The sequence below is a fragment of the Pseudorca crassidens genome, chromosome 1, assembly GCF_039906515.1.
Source record: "Pseudorca crassidens isolate mPseCra1 chromosome 1, mPseCra1.hap1, whole genome shotgun sequence".
Taxonomy (NCBI): Eukaryota; Metazoa; Chordata; class Mammalia; order Artiodactyla; family Delphinidae; genus Pseudorca; species Pseudorca crassidens.
This window is the reverse complement of record NC_090296.1, coordinates 190,078,966-190,101,395: the sequence shown is the minus strand read 5'-3', so window position 1 is coordinate 190,101,395 and position 22,430 is coordinate 190,078,966. Positions and strand designations below refer to the sequence as shown.

Sequence of the window (22,430 nt, the reverse complement as noted above, 5' to 3'; positions counted from 1 at the left end):
TTGAGTATGTTTCCAGGGTTAATGCACCAGACGATTAAATCGATGCTTCCACCTTTCGGCCCAGCAGGAAACAATGCTATTCAAAATCAGAAAATCAGGGCTTCCCTGGTGGCGCAGTGTTGAGAGTCCGCCTGCCGATGCAGGGGATACGGGCTCGTGCCCCGGTCCGGGAAGATCCCACATGCCGCGGAGCGGCTGGGCCCGTGAGCCATGGACGCTGAGCATGCGCGTCCGGAGCCTGTGCTCTGCCAACGGGAGAGGCCACAACAGTGAGAGGCCCGCGTACCGCAAAAAAAAAAAAAAAAAAAAAAAATCAGAAAATCAGATCTTCTGTTGGAATTAACAGCCGGTTTCCAAAGCACCCACACCACCTCCCTGTAGACATCTGTTTACATCTGCCTTCACATCTCATGCTTTATGGCACAGAATTCTCTAGAGTCTTATCCCAAACTTGAATTTGCCCAACTAACTGAACAAAAACGCTTTACTGAGAAAACTGTCATCCTTCCTCAGAGGCAGTTCTCTACTTGAAGATGAATGGCCCTCCTGAGAAAGGAAAACCCAGCCTCCTTAATTTTCCTAACAGAATATTGTCTTTGTTGCCCAAATAAATGTCTATTGCTTTTCAAACAATCTAGAGGTTACTTCAAGCAACAGGGTATGTTCCTCCATCTCAACTGATGCTTTGCAAAGAGAAGCCAATAAAAACAACTCTAGCCTTGCTGGTTTTAATTAATTCATGAGAATGCTCAACACATTTCTTCCTTGGTTTTGCTGAGTTAATAACTACAATACATACTCTATGCATGCAGAATAAATTCTAAAGGACAAAATTGCTACATAAACCTATCAGCTTACTGAGAGTTCCTAAGCCAATATTTTTTTGTATTATACTTCATATCTTTGCAATTACTTACCTAGAAAAAAGAACACTTGCAATAACTCAGTGATGACCAATATCTTCACAAAGAGAACATAATGTTATTTCAATAATTTTTAAAATGACGAACTCTGTAAGTCAAAGGATACCAAAGAAGATGGTAAAATTATTTCTACTTTTTGCTTTCATAGCAAAGCAGTTTTGGTACCTGTCCTTTCACTAAAACATTTGAATATTGGTCCATATACTTGATTCCTATTACACTTCAAAGCTGCAACTAGCTGTTCTATCAGCTTTCTTCCATGAATTAATGATTGCATAATAAATCTGATATTTCATTAAAAGCAATTCCAACTTAGCCCTTTCATTATGGGTCAAATGAAATTGTTGGTCAATTTTCACCATAATCTTGATTTTATGATTTAATGTGAACAATTTTATATGTGTTCATATTAAATAATCTTATATATAGTTAAAAGGTTTTTTTTTTTCATTTTTAAAGAAAATAATAGACTTTATTTTTTTAGAGCAATTTTAGGATTACAGAAAAATTGCGTGGAAAGAACAGAGTTCCCATATAGCCCCTTCCACACACACAATTTTTTTTAGTAGATCTTTATTGGAGTATAATTGCTTCACAGTACTGTGTTAGTTTCTGTTGTACAACAAAGTGAATCAGCCATATGCATACATATATCCCCATAGCTCCTCCCTCCCTCCCTATCCCACCCCTCTAGGTGGACACAAAGCACCGAGCTGATCTCCCTGTGCTATGCAGCTGCTTCCCACTAGCTATCTGTTTTACATTCTGTAGTGTATATATGTCCATGCCACTCTCTCACTTCGTCCCAGCTTCCCCCTCCCCATGTCCTCAAGTTCATTCTCTACATCTGCGTCTTTATTCCTGTCCTGCCCCTAGGTTCATCAGTACCTTTTTTTTTTTTTGAGATTCCATACATATGTGTTAGCATATGATATTTGTTTTTCTCTTTCTGACTTACTTCACTCTGTATGACAGACTCTAGGTCCATCCACCTCACTACAGATAACTCAGTTTCGTTTCTTTTTATGGCTGAGTAATATTCCATTGTATATATACACCACATCTTCTTTATCCATTCACCTGTCGATGGACATTTAGGTTGGTTCCATGTCCTGGCTATTGTAAATAGTGCTGCCGTGGACATTGTGGTACGTCCTCTTTTTTAAAATTTATTTATTTTTTGGCTCCGTTGGGTCTTCGTTGCTGTGTGCGGGCTTTCTCTAGTTTCAGCAAGTGGGGGCTTCTCTTGTTGCAGAGCACAGGCTCTAGGAGCGTGGGCTTCAGTAGTTGTGGCTTGCGGGCTCTAGAGCGCAGGCTCAGTAGTTGCGGTGCGTGGGCTTAGTTGCTCTGCGGCATGTGGGATCTTCCCAGACCAGGGCTCAATCCCATGTCCCCTGCATTGGCAGGCAGATTCTTAACCACTGCGCCACCAGGGAAGTTGCACATGTCTCTTTTTGAATTATGGTTTTCTCAGGGTATATGCCCAGTAGTGGGATTGCTGGGTCATATGGTAGCTCTGTTTTTAGTTTTTTAAGGAACCTCCATACTGTTCTCCATAGTGGCTGTACCAATTTACATTCCCACCAACAGTGCAGGAGGGCTCCCTTTTTCACCACACACTTTCCAGCATTTTTGTTTCTAGATTTTTTGATAATGGCCATTCTGACTGGTGTGGGGTGATACCTCATTGTAGTTTTGATTTGCATTTCTCTAATAGTTAGTGATGTTGAGCATCTTTTCATGTGCCCCTTGGCCATCTGTATGTTTTCTTTGGCACACACACAATTTTATTATTAACATCTTGCATTAGTATGGGACTTTCTGTTACAATTGATGAGCCAATATTGATACATTATTAACTAAAGTCTATAGTTTACATTAGGGTTCACTCTTTGTTACACATTCAATAGGTTTTGACAGAGGTATCCACCATTACAGTATTAAGCAGAATAGTTTCACTGCCCTAAAAATCTTCTGTGCTCTTAACCCCTCATCCCTCCACCAAACCTCTGGCAACCACTGACCTTCTTTACTGTCTCCGTAGTTTTGCTTTTTCCAGAGCATTATACAGTTCAAGTCATACAGTGTGTAGTCTTTTCGGATTGGCTTCTTTCACTTAGCAATATGCATTTAAGGTCTCTGCATTTTTTTTTTTTTTTGTGGTTTGATAGCTTATTTCTTTTTCGCACTGAATAATATTCCATCACATGGATGTACACCACAGTTTGATTATCCATTTATCTGTTGAAGGACATCTTGGTTGCTTCCAAGTTTTGGCAGTTATGAGTAAAGCTATTATGAACATTCATGTGCAGGTTTTGTATGGATGTAAGTTTTCAATACATTTGGGTAAATTCCAAGGATTGTGTGCTTAGTTTTGCAACAAATTGCCAATCTGTCTTCCAAAGTACCATTCTGCATTTCCATCAGCAGTGAATGAGAATTCCTGCTGTTCCACATCCTCCCGAGCACTTGGTGGTGTTATTGTTTTGAATTGTAGCCATTCTAATAAGTGTGAGATGGTATCTTGAAATTTGCAATCCCCTAAAGACGTACGCGGTTTAGCATCTTTTCATATGTTTATTTGCCAACTCTACATCTTTGGTGAGGTATCCATTATCTTTTGACCTTTAAAAAATTGGGTTGTTTTCTTATTGTTGCATTTTAAGAGTTCTTTGGATATTTTGATACCAGTTCTTTCTCAGATCTGTGTTTTGTAAAGATTTATTCCCAGTCTGTGGCTTGAGTTAGTTTTTGTGAAAGGTGTAATAAGGTCTGCAACTAGATTATTATTATTATTTTTCTTTTTGAATGTGGATGTTCAGTTGTGCCGGCACCATTTGTTGAAAATACTATCCTTTCTCCACTGAATTGCTTTTGCCCCTTTGTCAAAGACTCTCTGGGTCTATTTCTGGGCTCTCTGTTCTGTTCCATTCATGTGTTTGTCTATTCTTTCACCAGTACCACACTGTCCTGATTACTGTAGTTTTATAATAAGTCATAAAGTTGGGTAGTGTCCACCTTCCAACTTTGTTCTTTTCATTCAATAGCGTGTTGGCTATTCTAGGTCTTTTGCTTCTCCATATAAACTTTAGAATCAGTTTGTTGATAGCCACAAAATAACTTGGGATTTTGATTGTAATTGCATTGAATCTGTAGATCAGGTTAGGAAGAACTGATATCTTAACAATATGGAGTTTCCCTATACATAAACATGGAATATCTCTCCATTTATTTCTTTCATCAGATCTTATACATATTTTATTGGATTTATAACTAAGCATTTCATTTTGGGGTGTTAATATAGATGTTATCGTGTTTTTTTAATTTCAAGTTCCAATTATTCATGGCACACTGATATTGGTAATCTGTGTCTTCTCTTTTCTTAGTTAACATGGGTAGAGGTTTATCAATTTTATCAATTGTTTCAAAGAACCAGCTTTCGGTTTCATTGATTTTCTCTATCGAGCTCCTGGTTTAAATTTCATCGATTTCTGGCCTCAGTTGTATTATTTTCTTCTGTTTATTTTGCGTTTAACTTGCCATTCTTTTTCTAGTTTTTTTAAAGAAGCGTTAACTGTTGCTTTTAGATCTTCTTTTCTATATATGCAGTCAATGCGACACATTTCCTGCTAAGCCCTGCTTTCATTTCATCCCCAAATTTTGATGTTATATTTCATTTAGTTTAAAATATATTTAAATTTCTCTTGAGACTTACTTAATCCATGTATAACTTACAAAGTGTATTTAATCTCCAAGTGTTTTGAGGGTTTCCAGGTATCTTTGTGTTATTGATTTCTAGTTTAGTTCCACCGTGGTATGAGAACATACTGTGTATGATTTCTGTTGTTTTAAATTTCTTAAATTAAATTTAAATTTCTGTGTTTAATGGCTCAGAATGTGGTCTGTCATGGTAAATGTCCTCTAAGAGCCTGAGCAGAATGTGTATTCTGTCATATGTACACTATGAAGTATTCTATAAATGTCAGTTAGATGTAGTTGATTGATGCCGTTCAGTTCAACTATGTTCTTAATGAGTTTTTTGACTATTGGGTCTGTTAATCACTGACAGAGGGATTTTCAAGTCTCCAGCTATACTAGTGGATTGGTATATTTTTCCCTGTAGTTTTTGCCTTATGTATTTTGATGCTGTGTTTTTAGGTACATATACAGTAGGGATTTTTATGTCTTCTTGGAGAATTGATCCCTATATCACTTTGTAATGCCCCTTTATCCCTGATAATTTTCCTTGCTTTGAAATCTTGTCTGAAATTAACATAGCTACTCTTTCTTTTGATTAGTGTTGGCATGCTGTATCTTTCTCCATCTCTTTACATTTTATCTATATGTGTCTTTATATTTAAAGTGGGTAGAGAGCATATAGATGAGTCTTGCTTTTTTATCCATTCTCAAAGTTTCTGTCTTTTAATTGGTATATTGAGACCAATGATGTTTAAAGTGATTACTGATATAACTGGATTAACATCTACCATATTTGTTACTGTTTTCTGTTCACTGCCCTTGTTCTTTGTTTCTTCTATTGTCTTTCATTCTATTTCTGACTTTCCTGGTTTTAATGGAACATTTTATGTTATTCCATTTTCTCACTTCTCTTAGCGTATCAATTATACTTTCTAAAACTTTTTTTTGGGGCGTGGGGTGGTGTTGCCCTAGAGTTTGCAATATACATCGACTACTAATCCAAGTTCACTTTCAAAGAATACCATATCACTTCATGGGTAGGGAAAATACCTTGTAACAGAGTATCCCCAATTCTTCCCTCCTATCCCTTATAACACTGTTGTCATTTATTTCATTTATCCATTAGCTATAATCACCAAATACATGTGGCTGTTGTTACTTTGAACAAACTGTATTCTATTTGGGAATTCCCTGGCAGTCCAGTGGTTAGGACTCCATGCTTTCACTGCCAGGGCCTGGGTTCGATCCCTGGTCGGGGAACTAAGATCCCACAAGCCATGCAGCACAGCCAAAAAAAAAACACCAAAAAACAAAAAACGAGAAAACCTATTATCTGTTCATGAAGAATAAGAAAAATAAAAGACTTTATCTTCATGTATCCTTTCTCTAACGCTTTTCTTTTCTTTTTATAGATCTGAGTTTTTGACCTTCTCTGAGGAGGTTACATTTCTGGCAAGGCAGGTCTACTGGCAACAAATTCCATCAACTTTTGTTTGTCTAAGATAGTCTACTGCTCCTTCACTTTTGAAGAATAATTTCCATGGACACAGAATTATAGGCTGGTGGTTCTTCTCTCTCAACTGTCTTCTTGCTTGCATGGTTTCTGAAGAGAGGTCTGATATATTTCTTATCCTTGCTCTTCTACAGGTAAGTTATTTTTCCCTTTTGGCTTCTTTCAAAAAAATTTTTTTTGTTTTTGATTTTCTGCTTTTTGCCCATGATACACTTAGGTGAAGACTTTTTTGGCATTTATCCTGTGTGGTGTTCTCTGAGTTTCCCAGATCTGTGGTTTGTACCTGTCATTAATTTTTGAAAATTCTCAGCCATTATTACTTCAAACATTCCTCTGTCCCCTTCTCTCCTTCTGGTATTCTCATTGTACACTTTCTATAACTGCCTCACAGTTCTTGAATATTCTGTTCTTCTTCATTCTTTTTTTAAAATTGCTTTTCAGTTTTGGAAGTTTCTCATGCCATTTCTTCAAGCTCACTGATTCTTTTCTCAGCCATGGTCAGTCTACTCATGATCTCATCATAGGCATTCTTTATTTCTGTTACAGGCTTTTTGATTTGTAGTATTCCCTTTTGAGTTTTTCTTAGAGTTTCCATCTCTCTGCTTACATTACCCCTCTGTTCCTGCATATTGTCACTTTTTCCATTAGAGCTCTTAGGATGTTAATCACAGTTGTTTCAAATTCCGTTTTATATCTATCCATTATGTCTGAGTCTGGTTATGATGCTTTCTTTATCTTTAAAAACTATTTTTTGGTCTTTTAGTATGCCTTATAATTTTTTGTTGAAAACTGAACATGATGTACTAGGTAAAAGGAACTGTGGTAAATAGGCCTTTGGTGTGGGGTTTTTGTTTATCTGGTTAGGAGTTGGACTATTAGTGTTTGCTGCAGCTGTGTCATATGCTGAAATTTCCTCTGGTGTCCTTGTTTTTGTCTCCACTGTTGTCTTTGGGTTTCCCTATAGACTTCTTAGAGAAAGTCTAAGATGTGCAGTTGTTTCCGTTGTAATCCCTTGTTATTATACAGAAGCCCTGTTGATGTGGTGGTGAGGGGTAGCGGGGAGGGGAAGCATTCTATAGGTCTATGGTTAGTCTTTTCGTGAGCTTGTGCCTCTGGGCTGTGACCTTTACAGGTTTTTTCCCTCCTCCTTAGGTGCTAAGAATAAGGGGGCATAAGTTGGGTGTATCTGTTCCCCCAGGTTGGTCAGGCTCTGATAATATCCCAGCAAGTAAGGCTCTGGTAAAAAAGTTTCCCTGAGGAAACTTCTTAAGAAGAACAGAATGCTCTGGTGTATTTCAAAATGTCTACTCCCACCTGCCCCCCAGCCCTGCTGGAATTATGGGGGAGTTTTTTCTAATCTTTACTGTGGGAATCTGGTAGGATCTGTGGAGGTAAAACTCATGAAAGTGCAGGGTTCCCCCTAAGACTGAGCTCCCCCTGGAGTTTTTAACTCTCAAGCTCATCCACACTGAGACTTTAGCAATTCTTCAATTACAGTTTACATTTTCCTACTCAGGTACTGGCTCCTACTGTGGTTTCTGCTCCTGAGACTGTGGTCTGGTCATCAGCGACTCTCTGTATCTCCCTGTTTGTCTCTCCAGTTTGGGGGCAGAGGTTTACCCTGTGACCTCAGTTCTCTGAAAGATTTAAAAGAGTTGACGATTTTAAGTTTGTTCGGCGTTTTTCTTATTATAAGGATAGGAGTGATGACGTCCAAGCTCCTTACATGCCAGAACAAAATTATTTTTAACATAATATTTAAAGACTTAATTGTGTAAAATTATTAGCTGTAAAAGTTTCTTTTGCTCCCTCATATTTCTTCACATTTGCCATCTTTCTGTTGTTCCCATTAGCCACACAAGAATACAGCATGGCTGGCCCTAGAAGAGGGACCTAAATTCTGATGAGGTGTAGTTAACTGGTAACATGGAACAAGGCCTTGAAGACTAAATTAACTGGATAAGACATGCACAGACTTTACAAGTTGTTTACCAAACTGTTTGATTCCCCCAAAACAATAGCCTCAATTTAAATTGACCATATGAACTTGCCTTCATTTACAATCCATCTAATTAGCAAGGAAACAATTTGATAACAGGCTTAATCAGCACATTCACACTGTTATTTCACATTGGGATCAGGTTAATATTTTTACTTGAACAAAGTAAAAGGATATTCCCAATATCATAAGTGTAGAACCATTTGGTTTGCTTTTTTATTTAGGATACTGTAGAAATCTATCTTCTCCAATATAAGATAGTAAGGGAAAAGAATTTAAACTAGAAACTATAAACAAGAAATTAAAAGTAAAAATTTCATAGTTATTTTAGAAATGTCTTTAACAAACCCCCTGGGGTGGGGGGGGGGATCTAAATTACTGTTGAATTTGTGCAGTGTGTTCTCCTGGCATGAAGCTGTAATTAACTGTTTTGATTCCTGTTTTAAAAAATATATATACCTACACACATAGGCACACACAAGTCAAGTTTGTGTAGGAGAGATTCTTATGACAAAGTCAAACAGAGGAGATTTAAAATTTTTCTCTTAAATATTTTAGGATATAGATACATAAGGACATTGCTAACTTTTATGGCTGGTAAACTGTAGGTTTACAAAATACGGCAAATCCCTATCTTTTCACCTCCTTAGAAAGAACAGTTTCTAATTCAAACACCACTTACTGGTATCTAGTAAAGGGATTTGCTCATATTCACGGAATTAACAAAATGGTTCTGAATAAGTATTAAGCTTATATGAAGCTGAATACAGAAAACACATCCTATGAAATTAGCTAGTCATATATGAACAATGTGAAAGATTCATAAGCAAAATTTTATTTTGCAATAACTATTTTTTTTGCAATAACTATTTTTGTGATTATGAATATAGAGCCTGATCCAGGAAGAAAATTAATAGATAGCTATTCTTTTTAGAAATTAATACACTATTTACTGTATAGTTGATAAACATATACCTGCAGCACAACAAAAGAAAAAGAAAACTTTACACTGTGGATGATTACATGACATCCAGTGAACCTAATATATCCGCTTCACGTAGGTCAGTATTTTTTCACTTGTCCTGAGGATCAAGTAAAAGGTCACAGGGCTCATCTGAAAAGAGCCACATCGTAATTTTGGTGCTGTGGCTGAAATAAAACTGTAAGATATACATACATACACAACCCCAGATAGATCTATCTTAAATGAATAAAGAAAAATAACAATGTAATTTATTTAAAAATACTTCAAAGACACTTTCTTGATTAAATCTGTGACCACTTCATTTTTCCTGCCTCCTTAGAAAGTTCTTAATCAGTGAGGCTTCTTCCATCTTATTACCACATTTACTCTATCCACGATGTCACACACTCATAACCCGCATGGACAGTTCAGTGCTCACATCAACAATATTAAAAAAAAAACAGACCTCTTATCAGAAGAGTGGTACGTTAAGGATTCTATTTTGCGAGTTTGTGGGAATGCACCAAAAAATGTCCTTTTTAGAACATAATGGTTTTCTTTCTCCTAAAATAATGAGCCAAAATATTTGAGTGAAACAAATGACACAAAAGTACAACTCTTGGAGGAAAAAATCTGACATTTACCAACAGTTTGGGGGAGGTGAAAGGTCAACACTTAAATGATGCAGTCTGTAACATGAATCAGTAGTGTATCTATGTCGGGCAGAACTTCTCCACATTTGGGGCAAGAATGAATTGGAATATTCTGTTGTTCCTGCTGCATCCAGTTTCTATCCTCAGCTCCTGGGAATAAGCATTAAATGAAATGTTAATCCATTCCTTCCATGTTGCAAGCAGTTTTTAAAAACAGATGGTAAATTTTAATTTTAACATCAGTTAAACTTGGTAATCAATACCTCGTGGGAAATGAATACAGGTTTTATTTTGGTCTTTAACTGAAGTAATCGACACACATAGAAAAAAATCTCCAAAAGTAATACCTGCTTCCCTATCATGTTTTAGGATTTAGGCTCTGTTCCAGGTTCTAGGTATGTGAAAATATGTGGTTTTGGTTTTAGGTACAGGATGATACATGTTCTAGTAAAAACTAGAATATTTGAGAGAAGAAAAGGATAGATGAGGATGTAAGCTAAGGAGAAGGAGAGAATTTGGACAGTGCGCAGAGCGTGGAGAGGGACCCTGGAACAGCAGGGACCTTCTCAGGAGCAGAGACAACAATTACGGCCATTCAGTAGATGCTTTTGAGCACTTGGGAGATGGGAGAGAGGGATACAGACATGGTGGGGACATCAGGCAAGAAAAAGAGACAGTGGCACGACGTGAGGGAAGCACTGAGGCTGTGTCAGACACAAGGTGGTTTTGTTGGGGAGGGCAGGAAAGGGCGCCTGGCTCAGACTGCTCGGTGCAGACAGGCCCCTGATGAGACCAGCTCCACTTGAGAGGAGTCTTAAGAATGAACAAGAGTTATCCAGATAAAGGAAGTGAGGAGAAGGAATTGAAGAATCAGTCCTATTGTTTCCCCCAATTCTGGAGTTGGACTGAGGTTCAAGTCTTAAATCAAAGAACGCTCTGAAGAAGTCAGGGCTCTCAGCAGGTCCCCTGTGTGCAGACTGTGCTCAGTACAGGAAATGGTTTCTAGTTCCCAGAGCACCTCATTGATCTGATCTTTCTGCACCGATGCAAAGCATTTTAGTTTTTCAGCGTCTCCACCCAGGTCTCTAGATTTTTATTCAGCCCCCAAAATGTTTGTTTTTGCAGATGATAGTGGAGGTAACTTTTTTTTTTGATTAATTAATTTATTTTTGGCTATGTTGGGTCTTCGTAGCTGCACGTGGGCTTTCTCTAGTTGCGGCGAGCAGGGGCTGCTCTTTGTTGCGGTGCGTGGGCTTCTCATTGCGGTGGCTTCTCTTGTTGCGGAGCACGAGCTCTAGGCGCGCGGGCTTCAGTAGTTGTGGCACGTGGGCTCAGGAGTTGTGACTCACGGGCCCTAGAGTGCAGGCTCAGTAGTTGTGGTGCACGGGCTTAGTTGCTCCGCGGCATGTGGGATCTTCCCGGACCAGGGCTTGAACCCATGTCCCCTGCATTGGCAGGCGGACTCTTAACCACTACGCCACCAGGGAAGCCCGAGGTAACTTTTAGTATGGTTTTTTGCTTCTGAGCATATTATTTGAATTCACTAACATGGGAGACTGTTACGGATAGTTTGTGTTAAGCAAACTTTAGAAGCACCCTTGAATAGAAATACTGATCGCAAAGCATGATTTCTGAAGCAGGGAGCTTTCTAACAGTCTCATTGTTTCAGATCAGGGGTCAGTAACTTTCTGTAAAGGGCCAGACAGTAAATATTTTAGGCTTTACAGGTCATAAATTTTGGTCATAACTACTCAAGTCTGCCACTGTAGCATGAAAGTAGCCAGACAATATGTCAATAAGAGGGCATGACTATGCTGCAATAAAACTTTACTTATGCAAACATGTGACAGGCCAGATTTGGCCCGTGGGCTGCAGTTTACCAAACCCTGCTCTAGATGACAATCTGCCACTTATCAGGGACTGTTAATTCATCCCTTTAAACTTTATTGCATCTGTCTGTGCCTTTATTTTTGTCCTGGTCTAGGTTTCAAGATGCAGACTGGGGCTGTTTTATCAGTCAGCTAATGGGTTCCCTCTGCCTCCTGGCTCTTCACTATAAAATAAGCTTAGTCAGTTTTCATTATTAACACATCACACTCATTTCTGCCTTTGCCCCTTTATTCTCATACAGAAGTTATCTAAATCCTGGCTTCCAGGTCAAGCTTAAAGTCACATCTTTCCAAGCCCTTTCTCAACCCCCCTGGCCCTTAGGGGTTATCCTTTCCTCTTATCTCCAGCACTGTTATTTCTATTCCTTACTTGTTATCTTGTATTATGAATTCATCTTTTTATGTGCACATCCTGTCTCTCCAACTAAACCATAGGCCTTCACGGATCTGACCATGCCTTATGCCCCTTTGTTCCCTCGTGTTCAGTCAAGCGCCCAGACCAGAGTAGACACTTAGACGGCTGCAGACGGCAGAGGACAACCATGATGAAATATACTGAGGGGAGCTATTGTTTAAGGCAGCTTTGTTAGGAAACAAACAAAAAATCTTAAGACAATCTGTTTGGAATATTGTTTTTTATAAGACAAAAAAGCTTATTAGGATAATTAAGAATACACTTGCACTCTGTGGCAATTTTTTTTGTTTGTTTTTTTTGTGGTACGCGGGCCTCTCACTGCTGTTGCCTCTCCCGTTGCGGAGCACAGGCCCCGCGGCCATGGCTCACGGGCCCAGCCACTCTGTGGCATGTGGGATCTTCCCGGACTGGGGCACGAACCCGTGTCCCCTGCATCGGCAGGCAGACTCTCAACCACTGCGCCACCAGGGAAGCCCCTCTGTGGCAATTTTTAGATTATAAGTCAAAGAGTGTTTGACCAGTTTTTTTTTTTTTTTAAGTGTAAATAGATATTTGCCTTATATCTGCCCCTAAGAAATCCAGGTGCAAGAGATTGTCCGTTTTTTGAACCAAAACAATCTTGGAGGCACTTCTAGGTATGGGGTATATGGATGTTGCTATAGGATATTTAAATTCACGTTAGAGAAAAGGCCTGGTGGTGCTCATGTGGGTAGATGCAGCCTTCAGAGAACACAGCTTTGCCTGCTGATGCTAAAAAATGCCTGAGGCTAATATTTATGTCAGTCCCTGTGCTGCTTCTGCATATGCTCCATGAATACCATGTGTATTATTTTTTGTGGAATTTTTTTTCTATGTGTATTTTTAACCTGAATTACTACCTCTAATATTTACTTTAACCTAATTTTTCCTGTAAAAGAACTCTGGCAGGGGCATCGGTGGAGTTAGGAGGTAAAAGGGATACTCAGAAATTTCCCTAGGATTTAATAGTTAACTATACATACTAATATTGCTTCCTTGCTGTTGATAACACTGTGATAGTTCCATTTCAATAGTCTGTTGGTATGTGGAAGGGACTTAGACTCAGCCAGCATTTAAAAAAAGTTAAAGAACCAGTTATGTGAAATGTGGATAACATCTCTCTCTCGCTCTCTCTTTTTTTTTTTGGATAACATCTAACACCCTGATTCTTCTTAGTGGCATTGCTATTAACTTTTCATCTAGCTATGTCAGTCTTTGATCCTGTGAATTTTATGTTTTTTCATATCTAGACTCAAGGAAAATACTTCCCTTTCAGTGATGTAATTTACTGTAAATGACGGAACATTATTACTAGAGTATTAAAACCACGCAATAAACAAAGCACCATACTTTGAATAAGTGTCATGATCAATTTCACTCAGGGAATTAAAATCTGGATGTAGTATATAATTAGTGCCAATCTATTACATGCAGTACCATGTAGTGGTGAACAGTCAGATAACCTTGGGTCCCATGTCCAGTTCTGTGCCTAAAAATCCTCGTGATCCTGGGTTATTTAACCTTGTCTTCTGGAAGATGGTGATACTATATACCTCGTGGAATTTTTGAGGATCACATGAAATAATATGTATGAAGGGATCAGCACAGCATCCATGCATAGTCAACTCTCAATAAATGGTAACATTACTATGTGCAAAACAGGAAGCAGGTGAGCATATAAGCTCCAAGGGAGCTTATTTATTAGAGTACTTAAATGCATATTTAGAACACATAAATAATGGGGTAAGAGTTCATTGGAAAGAGACTGTAGGAAGAGAGATATGAGTGAGGGAAGGGCATCTACGTGAAGGATACCGCATAAGCAAGTATATGTAGCTATATAAGCTTAGGATAAGTTCAAGGAACAGGAAGTGATTCCACTGGCTAATATCTATAGGGGAACAGAGTGAGAGAAGGCTCAAAAGTTTGGCTATGCCAGGCCTTAACTGCTAGTGTGAAGAGTCTGGTCTGGATTCAGTAGAGAGTAGATGGAGTTTGAGGTACTGTGGAAAAAAGACTGATAGGTGCTACATTTTTGGTAGCTTGATTTGGAATCCATTGTATAGATGTATAGTGGAATTTTTCTTCAAGCATCTTCTTCATAGGATAGCTAACCCCGGGAGCCCTGACAACCTAGAATCACACGTGACTCACCTCTTTGAACGAGATAAGCCTGCTGGTCAGCGTCACTTGCTCTCGCCCCATGACGGCTCTGCATTTCCATCAGGGACTGCCTGCTGGGATGAAAAGCAGCACTATATGTGAAACCCTGAAATACGACAACGTTGAGCAGGCATTCAACAGAAGTACGAGAAAAAAAGACCTAAACTACAAAGCCAAGGTTCATAGAAACCAGAACTTAAGAGTAATTTGAGCTTTAAATATTACTGGCACTAGGACACAATGTAGTAAAAGTAAATAAGATTTTTAAAAATCAGGAAACAAACAAAATGTCAATTGACAGGGGAAAAGATTAGAAAAAAGTGGCATATTTCTAAAACAAGACACAACAGAGCAATTAAACAGAGTGAAGTAAATCTACATATATATATATACACACACACAGAGTTCAAAATTAGTTATGTAAAGCAAGTTGCAGAATAATACCTATAGTGACCGTTTTATAACCTAGGCACCTTGTTTTAAGAAATTAATATTACCTTGTTTTAAGATATTATATAGATGTGTATATATGCAAAAGTACAAAACAGCTGGGGATGCTGTTGCAGGCAGTGTGGGGAAGGGAGAGAGGACTATAATGGCAGGGGGTGTGGGGAGAAGACTGCAACTTCATCTACAACTCCTTTTTCTTTTAATAAAAATATACTTGGGGCTTCCCTGGTGGCACAGTGGTTGAGAGTCCGCCTGCCGATGCAGGGGACACGGGTTCGTGCCCCGGTCCAGGAAGATCCCACGTGCCGCGGAGCGGCTGGGCCCGTGAACCATGGCCACTGAGCCTGTGCGTCCGGAGCCTGTGCTCCGCAACAGGAGAGGTCACGGCAGTGAGAGGCCCGCGTACGGCAAAGGGAAAAAAAAATATATATATATATGCTTGAAGAAAATAAAACAAATATTAGTAACTGTCGATTCTGGATGGATACATATTGGTGTGTATTATTTTATTCTCTGTATTTTTCTATTTTCTATTCCTCAATATTTCAGTTTTTTATCAAAATGAAAATTTTAAAGATAGAAGTAATTTTAGCAGTATTTTCTTTGAAAACATTACAGAATTATTTAAAGTGTTAGGAATATTTCATCCATGACAATGGCAGGATATGACTTCGGAACACATAATGTCACGTTTTTACAATTTATCTAAAAGAACTCGATCAGGTTCCCACAAGATGCTGCCAGGCCTTGCAGGGCAAACTAAGTGTTAGGGACACCGTCAGGCAAAGTGTGCTCAGAGCGATTCTTTTTTTTTTTTTTTTTTTTGCGGTACGCAGGCCTCTCTCTCACTGTTGTGGACAGGCTCCTGACACGCAGGCCCAGCCGCTCCGCGGCCATGGCTCACGGGGCCAGCCGCTCCGCGGCATGTGGGATCTTCCCAGACCAGGGCACGAACGCGTGTCCCCTGCGTCGGCAGGCGGACTCTCAAGCACTGCGCCACCAGGGAAGCCCCAGAGCGATTCTTATAGCTCAAATTAGGAAACACTGTGGGTCACCTCTCCCACAGACCGGGTGATATGTGCTCTAAGTCTTCCCCTCATTCACCTGCCTTCATCTTCAAAAGCATTATTCTCTTTCAGCAGAATTGCCAGCTGCAATGCCATTTGCTCCTTTTCTTCATGAATCTTCTCTCTTGCTGCTCTTTCTGCATGAAAGTCAGAACAATAAACCTCCATCTGTTAGAGGAAAAAAAGAGACAGAAGTTACCACCCAGACAAATGTGGATTCTCTACAGCTCACCTGCTGATAAGGTGAAGAGGTAGTGCTGCATCCTGTGACATTGTCTTGCAAATAACAGGTACTTGTCCCTGCTAGAAACCAGTGTAATCACCATGACTTTCCAACTACCTTCAAAGAGAAGACACAAGTTACGTGTGTGTGTGTGTGTGTGTGTGCTTTAAACTATCAGAGCCCAGCAATTACATAGATATAGGTAGTTTAAATACTGTGTGTACCATTAGTTCAGTAAAATTCTCTGGTCTCTTTTTTAAAAATAATATTCAGTACTAGCTTAATATGGTAAATGGTTTATTTACCCTGTCAGGTATATTTATGAAGGCTGGCCTTAAGCTAAATTTAAAATAACAACAATAAATAGATGCTATTTATTGAATTCCAAACATCTGCAGCGTCCTATGTTTGGTGCCCTTATTGACCATTTTATTTCCTCCTTATCCAAAATCCTGGGAAGGCAGAATTGCTATGCTCATCTTACATTTATAAATTTAATAGCTCTTAATCTTGGGGAAATTAGTTAAGTGCTCAAACGAGCATTTGAACCCAGATTGAAGCCCATGTACCATGGACGCTTCCATTTACCATACTGCTTTCCACAGTGGTAGCCAGCCTCCAAGATGGCGCCAGTGATCCTTACCTCTTGGTAATCATACCCTCATGTGGTCCCCTCCCACAGTGAATGGGCCAACCTGTGTAACCACTAGGATATTACAGAAGTAATGGTGTGTGGCTTCTGAAACTAGGTCATAAAGGACACCATGGCTTCTGCCTTGTTCTCTCATGGATCACTTGCTCTGGGGGAAGCTAGTTGCCATGTCATGAGGGTATTCAAGCAGCCCTATGGAGAGGCACACATGGTCAGGAACTGAGGCCTCCCGCCCATAGCCATGAGAATGAGCCATCTTGGAAATAGATCTTTCAGTCCATCCTGAGTGCAGCCTCATGAGAGACCCCGAGTCAGAATCACCCTGCTAAGCTGCTCTTGGATTCCTGATCCATAGCAACTGTGTGAGATAACAAATGCTTGTTGTTTTAGCTGCTACGTTTGGAGAATAATTTGTTACCTATAAAAAAGTAAATATGCCATAATATGTAGTTTCTTCACTGTTACAAAAATTATAAAGTGAAAATGAATGCCTTAATAGTGAATTGAGCATTATTTCAATACCAGTTTTTAACTTCCTATATTTAAAATTGGGTTTTTCATTTCAAATTTAGTGGTTCTCGGATACAAATTTATTTATTATTTATTTTTTCGGATACAAATTTTTATCCATTACTTTAAAAAGTAAAATTAATAAAAATTTAAATATTCTAATCACACTGTAGTTACCAAAAAAGTATGAAATAGATCATTTTAAGGGACTTCTGCCATTTGTGAGTAATCCAACATTTTATGGTTATCATTGATAGATTATGGGCTTTTTTTTGAGTCAGACCTAAATCTGAGTTAGAGTCTCACCTCCATCAGTTATGAGCTTTGAGCCAGTAAGAACTGGGCCTTTGTTTTGTCCATTCCTATATCCCCAGCAGTGAGAACAGTGTCTGACATAAAGTGCTCAAAAAAGAGTTGTTGAATGAATGAACAAGAGTATCCATCAAAACAAATGTCTCTGTACAGAACATGGCAAAAGTACATGACTACAGTATCATGCACAAACAAAGGAAATGCCTTAAAGAGCTCAGGTTGAAATTCTATTCCTGTCGAAATAAAACTAAAACCATAAGTTCAGTCAACCACTTCCATATTTCACTGGGCCAGCCACTCTGGGCAGCTGGTACTGAGTATGTATATAGGGAATAATAAACTTCTGGCATTGTTACACTACAAATAATCTGTTTATCTTCTTCAGATTGGCAAACATTTAAAAGAGTGATGCAAGGATGTGGGGAAATAGGAGCTCTCATCTACTTCGGGTAAGAGAATAATTTTCATTATGCATTTTTGGAAGACAACTTGGTAATACTTATTTAACTTAAAAACAGTCATATCCAATGACCCAACCATTCCATTTCTGTATCTTACTAGAGATTCCACAAGTGCACAAAGACACAGATACAAGAATGTTCAGTTCAGCATTGTTGATAATAGCAAAAATACTGGTACAACCTACAGGTCCATTAATAGAGGACTGGTTAAACCTGTCATGGCAATGTACACTTTGGACACCATACAACTGTTAAAAAAAACTACATATGGCTGTGAGTAATAACATGGAGAGATATCCAAGATATATCATGAATGAAAAAGTAGTGCAAAATGTATGGCATGATCCCACTTTTAATTAAGCAAACAAAATAAAAACAAACAAAAAAAGGTTTCCCCCCACTTTTTTGGTAATTTTACATCTCAGGCAGGATGTATGTTCACTAATAAAACTCTTCTCTAAGGACTCCACCCACCAGTATGAAAAGTGGGCCAAAACAGTCACAACCAGCCAATTGTACACAAATTCTTCCAGAGAACAGTGAGAGAAGAAATGTGCCCCAACTTGTTTTTATGAGGCCAGTAAAACCCTGAAATCCAAACCCAACAAGGACATGAGCAGAAAGAAAATTCTAGGCCAATCATACTCAAGAATATAGATACAAAAATCCTAAGCAAAATATAAGCAAACCAAATCCAACAATATACACAGAGAATAATTCAAGAAAGGCAAAGTTTAATATTTTAAAAATCAGTGTGATTTACCACATTAACAAATTAAAGGAAAAAGGCATATAATTATCTAATTATATCATTATACGAAGAAAAACATTTCCTAAATAAAATTCAACATCCACTCAAAATAAACATTTTTGGCAAACAAGGAAGAGAAGGGAATTTTCTTAATCTAGTAAGTGATACCCATGAAAAGCCTATACCAAACACCACACACTCAACAGTGAAATGTTGGAAACACTGCCACTGAGACTGAGAGCAAGGCAAGGCTGCCTGCTCTCTCCACTGTTACACAGCATTGCACTGGGGTCCCAGCCAGTGCAATAAGGCAAGAAAAAGAAAGAAAAAAAATATAATGAACTGGAAAGGAAAAAAAAAAACTGTCATTATTTAACTGATCTTAGTGTACCAAGTCCAAAGGAATATTTAGAAATATTATTAGAATTAAAATGTGAGTTGAGTAAGTTTACTGCATGGAAAGTCAATATTAGGAATCAATTGTATTTCTATATAGCAGCAACCATTAGAAAATGAAGTTTTAAAAATGCTATTTATAAAACTATCATAAAAATAGAAAATATCAAAAAAATAGAAAATATCTAGGAATAATCTAATAAAAGATGAGCAAAACCTTTACTAAGAAGATTAAAAATATGACTGAAAATAATTAAAGAAGATATGTCATGTTTGTGGACTGGAAGAGTCAATGATGTAAAGTTGCCAATCATCTCCAAATTGATTTTTATATATTTAATAAAATTCTAATCAAAATCCCAGGGTTTTTTTTCTGTGTAGAAAATATCAAGCGAATTCTGAAATTTATAAGAAAAGGAAAACCTAAGGTCCTCTTGAAGAATCTCAATGAGGTAGGAAGACTTGCTACCAGATATCAAAGCATTTGATTCTTTATAATAAGACAGTATGGTACCAGAGCAAGGATGTACAAATAGCCCAATGGAACAGTATAGAATCCAGAAATAGACCTGTGGGTACCTGGACACAATATGTGACAAAGAGGGCATCAGAGTCCTTAAGATGACCTTTTAAATAAATGGTGCCAAATGAACAGGATATTCATGCAGAAAAAAATGTGAATCTTTACCCTTACCTCACTCCATATAGATGGTTTTTAGATCTTAATGTAAAAGGCAAAACCATAAAACTTTTAGAAGACAACATAGGAGAATATGTTCATGGCCCTGAGATAGTGAAAGTTTTTAAAACAGGACACAAAAAGTACTATAATCATAAATAAAAAGACTCATAAACTGGATTGCATTAAAATTAAGAATTTTCGTTCAACAGACACCTTCATGAGAGTGGAAAGGCAAATCATAGAGTGAAGAAATCTGCAAAAAGTATAACTGGCAAGGGCTTGTATGTGGAATATATAAAGAACTGCTATAAATTGAAGAAAAAGCCAGAAAACCAGAAGAAAACTGGGCAAAGACCTGATCAGGCTCTTCACAAAAGGGGATGCTTAGAAGGCCGTAAACATCTGAAAAAGTACTCACTCTCATACCATCAGGGAAATGCAGATTTAATGAGACACCATCATAAACCCACTAGAATCGTTAAAAATTCTAATACAAGTATGGGTAAGGATATAGAGCAACAGGAACTCTCTGTTGGTGGGAGTGAAAACTGGTCCACTTTGGAAACCTCTTTGGCATTATCTGTTAAAGCTGGGTAACATGCATACTCTATGAACAAGCAGTTCCACTCCTAGGTGTGTACCCAACAGAAACGAATGCACAGGTGAACAAAGAGACACGCGTAAGAATGACAGAGCAACATTAAACACAAAGCCCCAAACTGGAAACAATCCAGCTGTCTATAAACTGTAGAATGGGTAAATTCAGTGAGTAATACCCTTAAAAGTGTGGTGCACTTTCCACCTGTGATATACTTCAGTAAAAAGGTTTTTAAAAATATACTGGTGGAAATAGTATAAAATCAAAACAGATACTTTAAGCACTATCACTTTCCTGTTAGAGAATATAATCGGGGTTGGCCTGCCTCGGCTCACATTTGGGAACGAAGCCTACCTGAGCCCTGAGAACAGCCATGGTTTCCAGGTCCTTCTCCTGCTTGGCGATGGTCTGCTTCATCTCATCCATTTGGAGCTGCTTGGAAGCCAGGGCTTTCTCTGCCAGTTCCAGCTTTCCACTCAGTTCCTGCAGCACCACCTTATCCACTTTTTCCGACTGAAAAAGACAAACTTATTCTAGACATGGTTTTGAAATAATTCAACCTATTTTAGTAAAATATTAGATGAAGGTTTATTTTTTAAAAAATGACTGGCTGTAAACTATTCTGGTAATCAGCAGTGATAACTTATTCGGCAACTTTCATGCACTGAATTTACACCTTGAAGATAATAATTTCCTAATTTAAAATAATGATTTATAAAAAGAAAACACTAAAATAAGGGAGAAAATAGTAAACCCTATCTCAGGGCGGGTGTAAGCTGCTGATACTCCTATTCTTTCACTCACATTACTCTTAACTTTATGAAGTCAGTGGAATGTTTGAATTAAAAATTTACTAGGTCCTAGAGAGGAACAATATTCTAGTAAAAGTAAATGAAAAACAGAAAATATATTTCTAAGAATATAAACTCAAAGACCCCTTCTAATTCAAAGCTCCTGTGGTCTTTATTTATTCCAGCTTTATTGAGGTAAAACTGCCAAATAAAATTGTAAAATATTTAAAGTGTACAATGTGATGATTTGATATATATATACATCGTGAAAGGATTCCCACCATCGGGTTAATTACTACATCTATCAGCTGACATCTCTATCCATGGTGTTTAAATTATCACACCATTCTGGGGGCATTATTACTATTACTATTACAATAATTTAAGATGCAGCCGGATAAGTCCAGGGCCTCAAGTTCACTGACAGCAGGCAAGCTAGCCCTGTGATAGCTCCAGGCAGCAGTCTCACTATACAGTCATTACTCATGTAGGAGCCCAGGCTCAGCTCTCCTACAAACCCATCCACTGTTAGAAATGCTAAAAGCTTAGCCACGGAGCAAGTAAGCCCAGGCGCCACAATTACTGAGCCTGTACTCTAGAGCTCGTGCTCTAGAGCCTGCGAGCCACAACTACTGAGCCTGTGTGCCACAATTACTGAAGCCTGCGTGCTTAGAGCCCGCACTCTGCAACAAGAGAAGCCACTGCAATGAGAAGCTCGTGCACAGCAACGAAGAGTAGCCCCCACTCACTGCAACTAGAGAAAGCCCGCGCACAGCAACAAAGACCCAATGCAGCCAAAAATAAATAATAAATAAGTAAATAAATTTATTTAAAAAATGCTAAAACTGTACTCCGACCATAGGACATGCACATCACCTCTGTACACAAGGCACATTATACATGTGTGGAATATCAGGAGTTATAAAATGTTATAAACACTTAGACACAAGAAATCAATTACAAATGGAAAAACAACCCTTGAAACCAGACCTAGTTAAGGATTAACACAACTACTTTAGATATTTACATAAAATGTTAAATGGCTATGAAAGTAATTTTTTTTCTATGAGTACCTCTCTTCTTTTTAGTTCCTCAGTTGTTTTCAGTGCATTATTGTATTCTTGAAGAAGCCTGTTGTGTGTCAACTGTAGAGTGGCTAATTTGGACCTATTTAGAGAGAAATTTTAAAATGGAATCTTGGGAAAAATATCATAGAAGCTTAGTCTTACCTCCCAACCCTCTTCTGAACACTCAGGTGACAAAATCTTCCCTCCCACCCTTATCATCCCACCACCTAC

The 22,430-nt window shown here is 38.3% G+C and overlaps 1 protein-coding gene and 1 long non-coding RNA gene across 5 annotated transcripts in view; one reads left to right on the top strand and one right to left on the bottom strand.

Annotated features, from left to right (window-relative positions):
• The window catches only part of LOC137205409 (uncharacterized), a 46,296-nt gene that overhangs the window by 1,949 nt on the left and 21,917 nt on the right, over nt 1–22,430 (top strand). The window contains exons 1-2 of one of the 2 annotated variants that reach the window (XR_010934124.1): nt 15,911–16,046; nt 17,839–17,902. This is a non-coding gene — a long non-coding RNA (uncharacterized lncRNA). Of the gene's footprint in view, nt 1–6,037; nt 6,273–15,910; nt 16,047–17,838; nt 17,903–22,430 lie in introns of those variants that run through there. The other variant, XR_010934122.1, reaches the window with a different exon arrangement.
• The window catches only part of OPTN (optineurin), a 40,552-nt gene continuing 27,071 nt past the window's right edge, over nt 8,950–22,430 (bottom strand). For 2 of the 3 annotated variants that reach the window (XM_067703556.1, XM_067703577.1), the window contains 5 exons: nt 22,206–22,299; nt 20,696–20,854; nt 15,794–15,924; nt 14,231–14,313; nt 8,950–9,904 (listed from right to left, as the gene is read on the bottom strand). In XM_067703556.1, coding sequence (XP_067559657.1) covers nt 9,777–9,904; nt 14,231–14,313; nt 15,794–15,924; nt 20,696–20,854; nt 22,206–22,299 — 595 coding nt within the window. In that variant the 3' untranslated portion in view covers nt 8,950–9,776. The remainder of the gene's footprint in view (nt 9,905–14,230; nt 14,314–15,793; nt 15,925–20,695; nt 20,855–22,205; nt 22,300–22,430) is intronic. The other variant, XM_067703567.1, reaches the window with a different exon arrangement.